We start from the raw sequence: 8,035 nt of genomic DNA, 5'->3' as shown, positions 1-8,035 counted from the left end.
GCCAAGGTCGGGAGGGCGGCCGGGGTGTGGGGGGCGCGGCGATATTCCCAAGGCAAAGGCCACGTTTCCAGTCCTGCCTTGACCGCTCGCTCTTCCCGGGGAGCGCCGGCTGCGCGCAGAGTCCGAAACAGACGTCTACGCTCGCACGGTCGCACTCGGGCGCGGTCCTATTCCGAGGTACAAGACACCAGTTCCCCCGGACGTGCGTCGCAGGGGAGGCCACTGGCCGGGGAGTGGCGTGTGACTGCCTTCTTTGTCCTTGGCGGCCTCCCTGGACCACAGAATTTCTACGCTTTACCCTGTTGTTCCGGGCACGATGTTCCCACGGTCTCCATCCTCGCCCCAGAGAAAAACCATCCTTCAGGTCACCTCCCGGGCAGACACTAGGCCTTCTCCACCCTCCCAGGACTGCAGGGCCCAAAGGGCCAGAAGGAGAGGCTTGCAAATTGTCCTACACGGGAAACATCTAGAACCCAACAGAAACGCCCTGAAAACAACGTAAATTAAAATTTCTTCCTCGAACTAGGAAAGGGGTTCTCTGTCTCTTCACACGGACACACACACACACCCACGCAGACACTTCTTTTTCCGCTGGGTTTAATACCTTTCTGTCCACTGGAGGAAGAAAAACGGGGGACAAAAATGATCTACTACAGAGCCACGGACAAGCAACTCGAGTGACCTGGGAAGGGGTCGGGGAACGCTTTAAAAACAGCACATCCCAATCCAGCGGCCGCGCAGCCACTCGGTCCTCCTCCCGCCAGCCGTGCCCCCCTCAGCTAATCGCCCTCATTAGGGGCTTCATCACTGGCCTAATGAAAGCAAACCGTGTGGAAATCGCCGGTAAACAGTTGGGTCTGTGCTGTAATTAATTCAGTGTCTCTTTTAATCAAACTGAAAAGGAATCGGGCAGGGGCTTGCGGAGCCGTGACATCACCCCCAAAATCGGCCAGAGCCAATCAGCGTCATCACTCCGGGGACACGTGGGCGAGTCTCGTTTAAAAAAAACACAACACAACGAAAAAAAAGAGAGAATCAACAACAACAACAACAAAAAAACCCAGCCCCAAAGTAAAAGTGACACAAGTTCATTTTTTAAAGGAAGGGGGGGAGGCGAAGGCGCGCGCGGAGGACGGGCGGAGAGCTGCAGCCTCGGAGCCGCAAGTCGCTGTCCACGGTGCTGACGGGCCCCTGGAGCGGCGGAGCGCGGATAGAGGACCTCCCTGGCCAGGTGGAGCGTCATGAACTGCGGGCCGCCGCCGCCGCTATCCGCGGTGCTGACGCCGCCAGGTGCGCTCGGTTCCGCCGGCTGGTAGCGCAGCCCAGGCCCGCTGCTATCCGCGGTGCTGACCACGCTGCCCTCGGCCACCGCTTGCCTGGAGGATGCGTGCGGTTTGGATTTTTAAAAAGCCGTTCTTTATTTAGATTCCAACATCCTCGCCTATCTTCTGTGCCACAGGGGCCCTCAGGCCGTCCTTCTCCCCCTTTGCTCTCCCCAACTTGGCGGCCCTCCTCCCATTCCTCCCTGACACTCCCACCACCCCCCCTCGGCTCGGCGGCTCGGCGCGATGCTGCAGAAGACGCGCTGAGCCCTTTTGGATCTAATGCGCACAGGAGGTTGGCCCCAAGCTCCAGAGCTCCCCCAAGGCTGAACTCTGTCCAAGGTGCCCGCAGGCTCCCTGCCCGCCTTCCCCATGCCAGCCCGCAGCTAGGGGCAGGGGCCCCTCTGAGGTGGGTGGGGAGCTTTGGGGGAGGACAGGACGCAGCTTGGCTATGGAAGGCTCCAATGGTTTTGGGATCGACTCCATTCTCTCCCACCGTGCGGGCAGCCCCGCCCTTCCCAAGGGGGACCCCTTGCTCGGGGACTGCCGCTCACCCTTGGAGCTGAGTCCACGCTCGGAGAGCAGCAGCGATTGCTCTTCACCAGCCTCGCCAGGAAGGGACTGTCTGGAGACGGGCACCCCGCGGCCTGGCGGGGCATCGGGCCCAGGTTTGGACTCCCACCTGCAGCCGGGGCAGCTCTCAGCCCCAGCCCAGTCGCGCACCGTCACCTCCTCCTTTCTGATCAGGGACATCCTTGCCGATTGCAAACCACTCGCGGCCTGTGCACCCTACTCTAGCAGCGGGCAGCCAGCAGCCCCTGAGCCTGGGGGCCGCCTTGTGGCCAAGGCCGGGGAGGACTTTAGAGACAAGCTGGACAAAAGTGGCAGCAACGCCTCATCAGACTCTGAGTATAAAGGTAAGAAAACAGGAGGCAAAACCTTGGGGGATGGTATATTTCTAAAATCTGTTATTTAAAACTTGAGGGTACACATGCAGAAACATGCACGCTCTCACCCCAGAGCTCCCCCAGGGCCCTTGTGGAGCAGTTGGTTTTGCTTGAACCTTTTGGCCAGGCCCATGGTTGTATTTCTGAGCAACAAAGGGTCCAGGGGAAAGAGTGGGAGCTGGTGAGGGATATTGTGTGCCTGTGGACAGAGTTCTCAAAATGCACAAAATAAACTTTCTAAACTTGGAGTGGGACCACCAGTGGTGCCAGTGGACAGCAGCAGGTCTCTGCCTGGTCAGTGGCTCTCTAAGAGGCCGCACAGCAACAGGAGGCCCGAAGGGTGCTGTTTGTAGAAGCCAAAGCCTGGCAGGAAAATTTCGGCTAGAGTTCTGGGTACAGTCAGGGTTTTCTGACTTTTAATCTGAATTTCACAATGAGAAGGGAAACAGGGCTTTCCCTCCCACCGGGCCCAGTGCTACCCGCCCCGTGAACCATGCAGAAGAACACGTTCACTTCAAAGGAGAAATCGCATGGAGCTGGCCATCGAGCTGGCACAGGCTGGGAGGTTTGGTGGAGAGAGACAGCCACCACACTACGCAGTGCTGTTTGGATTTTCGTGCTTTGAGCAATCCAGGTTGTAGCAAGACCCAGAGGCTCCTGCACCACGGCCCTGCTTCCCTCCTTGGGGCTGGTGCCCCTGCACTTGCCTTTTCACCCTGTGAATTTTCGTTGTTGTTCTTCTTCCCTTTTTGTTCCCTCTTAACAAGGGAGCTGAGATCAGGACTGAGGGGGAAAGGGGAAAGGAAGGGAGACGGAAAGAAGAAAAAAAGGAAAGACTGGAGGGAAGAGGGGAAAAATTTCTTAGTTTTGTTTCTGATCCTCGGCTGCTACCTCAGCTTTACTGTCTGTTGGGGTCAGAGGCATAAAGTTCTTTTTTGGAAGAAGTCAAGAAGCACAAGGTGAGAAGGAGAACCAGGGCTTTGGGGAGAGAGTTCTGTGTCTCCATCCTGCAGAAAACTAGGAGTTGGTCCAGGCTGCTCACAGCTCTGTCAGAACCCTGGAATTCTTTTCACAAGACAAAATTTTCCTATAAAGGCAGATCCTTTATTGTCTCAGGGGTCTGCATTTCTTAGCTCCTATTTATATCAAGCCCTCAAAAAAAATTTAGGAAGTCTCATTTAACACAAAATATAAGAATTCATTTGGAGACAGACCCTGAGTCCAAATTGAAAACCATCTAGGGGTCTTATTTCACATCCTATTTCTCTCTACTTCCTCGTGTAAATGGCCGAAACCTCCTTCAGCTAGGCTGGACCAGTCATCCCTAGAAAACAGGCAGGTTAGACTAGAGCACTAAGGAAGAAATCCGGAGGCATGCTGGACCTTGGACCAGAGACCCTTGCTCCTCCCTTAGGGCCTGTTTAGAGAGGCAAAGAAAACTTGCCTTGGAGAAAGACAGGTGTGTGTGTTGGCGGGGGTGGGGGGTGGCGGTGGTGATGAAATATAATTTATAACATCCTGTTTATTTACAATTTGCAACAATGTCTACCACCACCACCCAGCTTTGTAGTTAGAGCAAGCAGCAAGAATCTCCAGCTTTGCTCGAACTTACAGTTTGGTTTGTTCTCCTTGCATGTTTTTGCCCCAATAAGAATTTTAGGAGAGGTTTAATTTAAGATAATTGGATATCAGTTTTCTTCTCCTGTCCCTAATGATATCTGATCAGGGAGGTGATGAGGGCTGGCTGTCTACATATCACTTATGTAGGCTTGGAGGAGCTGGGGTAGGTCTCCCCCACCCCTAGGTACCGCCACCTTTGCATTTAAAAAGCCCTAGGGTGAAAAAGTGAGGAGGGCCTGGGGCGCAAAGGCTGTGCCTGGAATGTTTCCCCAGTGTGGGGACAACCTTTTCAGAGTTAGGAAGTTTGGCTCAGATGGACACATGGAGCCAGCTATGGAAGACAGTCAGTGGGGCATTTAAGTGGTCACCTCCCCAGCCACTATCAATGCTGAGTCATTTCCTCCAAGGAGGGCAGGGGGAAAGGCCAGTCTCATCACAAGTTTCTAATACCAAAGGTTTCTCAGCCTAATATTGAATGAAGTTGAAGGGGGAGCCCAGCTTTGAAGTAAGGCATCCTTAACAGTAGTGATGGGAGTCAAGATGCAGGAGAAAACAAACCACATCTTTGCTCCAGGCAGGGAGAGGTTGCTGGAACATTGAGCTGTAGCTTCCAGACCTAAGTCTGGGAAGGGGAGGCCCCCTGGCTGGGTCTGCCCCCAGCCACCAAAGCCTATGCTAGAGAGCTCTTGGAGTTTTAAAAACCCAGTAGCTGATCTGTTCTTCCTGAGTGGGGGATTTTCATAAATAGCCCAGGTCAGTAGGTTAAAAAGTAAGATTTCTGTAATATTGAGTTTGAGGTTTGGTTAATCCTTTCCCTAAACTTGTGTTAACTTTCTCAGCATGCACGAATCCAACTCATTTTTCCTCTCACCCTAACACAACCCCATCTCTGGTGATGGCTGTGTCTTCAAGAAGTCCAGCCTGCCAGGCAGGAACTGCCTGTGTCCGCGGCAGAAAGCCTCGCCCTCTCTTGCCAGGTTCCGCACCAGGTGCCGGCAGGCCAGTCGGGAAGCATTGCCTTTCTGGCTGAAAAGCTTCGCTCCCTAGTGGCTCAATTAACCGGATTATTGTTTCCTACAGAGAGAAATCAACTCGAATTCAGCTGAACCCTGACACTGCAAACGCCACACACAATGAAACTCACCATAAAAGAAAATTTTAAAGGGGGGGGGAGCCCCAGCCCGCACCCTCAGTTTTGGAGAAGTGGCCTATTTAGTTTTACAGTCTCTTTAGGGGGGACAAGGAGGGGCTGCGTCCTGCTTGTGGGATTAAGTGTGCGCTTTCTGACAGTCTACCCCAAACGAAAGCAGGGGAAAAGGAAATGACCCAAGTCGTTCTAGGTTCCATCTTTGGACCTCAGGAGCGGGGACCCCGGTGCTGTTCTGTCCCGACCGAGGGACTAACGAGATCTCCGCGCGGGTGTAGTGGGAGCCCCAGTGGGCAATGAAATGACAACGAAACCTAAGGAAGCATAGACCTCGCTCGGTTCGCGCACCGGGGCAGACGGAGCGGTTTCTCTGGCAGATCCCGGCGCCGGCCTTCGGCCGCGCCCAAGTTCGTAGGACGCTAAGAGCCGAGAGAACTTTGACCCTAGATCGGTAGCCACACAGGGCCCGCGTGTGGTGCTTGTACAGTTATTTTATTCTTCAGGACAATGAACTGCCGCGGGGTGACAGGCTCTTGTCCCTCCACGCGGGATTCTCCCCGAACCCCAGCTTTCAGCTCTCTCCCTTCCCCTCACCGACTGGCCGGGCGAATGCGGCCCCGATGCTGCGGAGCCCACCCTCAGACACCCGGGTGCCCTCCTCCGACGGGTCGGTGCGGTCGCTCACTGTGGCTCCCTTCTGGGTCCAAGGAGCGCAGCGCAGGAGCGCGGCGGGGAGAAAGCGGCTCAGGGTTCCTTCTCCCCGGGGCCGCCCGCGGCTCTCAGCCTCCTGTGCTCCGGCCGGCGTCCCCCTCAGTCAGGGTTCATGCCCTGTTTCCGGAGGCCGGGAGTCCCGGCTCCAAAGGCGGTGCTGCGGTCCCCAAGCGCTTAGGTGCTGCGGGGCCATCGATGTCCCAGGCCGCGTTTGCACAAGCACCACCAGCCGGCGGGCCGGCGCTGACTCGCCACTGTCTCCGCAGTGAAGGAGGAGGGAGACCGCGAGATCTCCAGCTCTCGGGACAGTCCCCCAGTGCGCCTGAAAAAGCCACGCAAGGCGCGCACCGCCTTCACCGACCATCAGCTGGCGCAGCTGGAGCGCAGCTTCGAGCGGCAGAAGTACCTGAGCGTGCAGGACCGCATGGAGCTGGCCGCCTCGCTCAACCTCACCGACACGCAGGTCAAGACCTGGTACCAGAACCGCAGGTGAGGCTCTCTGCGCGAGGGGCTGGGAAAGGTCCTTCCCTTGCAGATCCCGGAGGGGACCCAGATTCCACATTCTGGCTCTAAGGAGGGGCCCCCTGAGTCCCCTATTCTGTAAAAGCGAGGAAATTGAGGCCCTGAGGGGAGAAGACTTTGCCCCAGGTCCCACAGTGAGGGACAGAAAAGAGACTAGACTCAGAATCCCTATGAGGTCCAAGACCTGCCCCCACCCCAGCCTGGGCCTTCCCCCAGCCCCCACCAGAACCCCCGAGTTCTCCCAGTGGAAGCCCCAGGGCATGGAAGGGGTGTGGACCTTGATCCCCCCAGAGTCCTGCAGGAGAGGACCAGCAGGCAGCAGCCCTTGCCTGCTGTAGCCCTGCCTGTCCAGGCAGCTGTGGCTGTGCCTCGGCATTTGCCGGGCTCTTTGGGACTCCCCAGTTTTCCCAGTCAGGAAAGGGTCTCCGGGGTAAACTGATTTTTCCCCAGTTCCTTGGGAGCATAGTGACTGAAATATTAGTGTTGGGGCACTGGTCTTGAATCAGTTTCCCAATCTTCCTCCTAAATACATCTGCAGACACACACACACACACACACGCAACCCACAGTGACACACACTGACATACAACTCACAGTCCTGTATACCCACAGTGGCTCACATACTTAGCAGAGGCAGGAATGGTGCTTTTTATAAACAAGCCTCAGAACACGCAGCCCCATTAATAATAAATATGATTACTGCTCCAGGCATCAATAATTAAGGCCCGTTGCAGTAATTACACAATTATGATGATGATGAATAATTTAGGGAGGGAGATGAGCTGGTGTGGCTGAGCCCACCTCAGTGGAACCCCGACTGATCTGCCCAGCGTCACCTGCAGGTGAGCCCTGGGCTCCCAGTCTGAATTTTCTAAACTACCCAGGTCCATAGCTTGCCCAGTCCAGTGACCTCCCAACTTCAGGGCCTTACTGGATGCAGAGTTAGCCCCCAGCCTCAAACCTGGGTGTTCAGGGATGGTATGCATATGGAGGTGTGGCAATTTGGCAGAGCCGTTGGGTTGGTGTATGTTGGGCCAGCCACCTTACAGTGGAGGTTTAACTCATGGGGCTTGCTTCTAGTGGTGGCCAGACCTCCACTGCCTCTGCTGCTGTCTCCTGAGTGATCTGACTTCATAAGGTCCTCCCAAGGGACACATATGACGGGTGGGGAGAGCCCCAGCCTGGAGCTCCAAGGGTTGTGATGGCCTGGGCAGAATATGAAAGGCGAGGTTATGGCCCAGTTTTGGGTGGGATAGCCTGGCTTAAAACATGGGCTTTGCCCTTCTCAGACCACCACAAAAACCACACTTCAGTTTTTTAATCTGCAAAATAAGGATAACAGCCGTGGAAGACCAGTGAAAGATTAAACGAAATGATGCCTGTAATGCATGTGAACAGTGTCCGGTGCTCCGTTGTTTATTAACAAATGGTGCCCCTGGCCTCCCTGCAGGCTCTCTGGGCCAAGCATTCGGGAGGGGCAGGGGTGGGAGGCGCTCTCGTCCTGACCCCGCGGTACGCGTTTATTTCGGTCCCCAGGACTAAATGGAAGCGACAGACCGCCGTCGGGCTGGAGCTGCTGGCAGAGGCGGGCAATTACTCAGCGCTCCAGCGGATGTTCCCGTCGCCTTATTTCTACCCGCAGAGTCTGGTTTCCAACCTGGACCCTGGTGCCGCGCTCTACCTGTACCGCGGCCCCAGCGCGCCGCCTCCGGCCCTCCAGAGACCTCTGGTGCCCCGCATCCTCATCCACGGACTCCAGGGCGCCA

At 55.9% G+C, this 8,035-nt stretch overlaps 1 protein-coding gene across 1 annotated transcript in view; it reads left to right on the top strand.

Annotated features, from left to right (window-relative positions):
• The first annotated feature begins 836 nt into the window (after window positions 1-836).
• Window positions 837-8,035, top strand: part of Barhl1 (BarH like homeobox 1) — a 10,138-nt gene continuing 2,939 nt past the window's right edge. The window contains exons 1-5 of the mRNA XM_048812786.1: window positions 837-987; window positions 1,102-1,136; window positions 1,460-2,239; window positions 6,014-6,236; window positions 7,806-8,035. Of these exons, the coding sequence (XP_048668743.1) occupies window positions 1,774-2,239; window positions 6,014-6,236; window positions 7,806-8,035 (919 nt within the window). The 5' untranslated portion in view covers window positions 837-987; window positions 1,102-1,136; window positions 1,460-1,773. The remainder of the gene's footprint in view (window positions 988-1,101; window positions 1,137-1,459; window positions 2,240-6,013; window positions 6,237-7,805) is intronic.

The sequence above is a fragment of the Marmota marmota genome, unplaced genomic scaffold, assembly GCF_001458135.2.
Source record: "Marmota marmota marmota unplaced genomic scaffold, marMar, whole genome shotgun sequence".
NCBI classification, from domain to species: Eukaryota; Metazoa; Chordata; class Mammalia; order Rodentia; family Sciuridae; genus Marmota; species Marmota marmota.
This window is presented reverse-complemented; position numbering and strand designations above follow the sequence as displayed.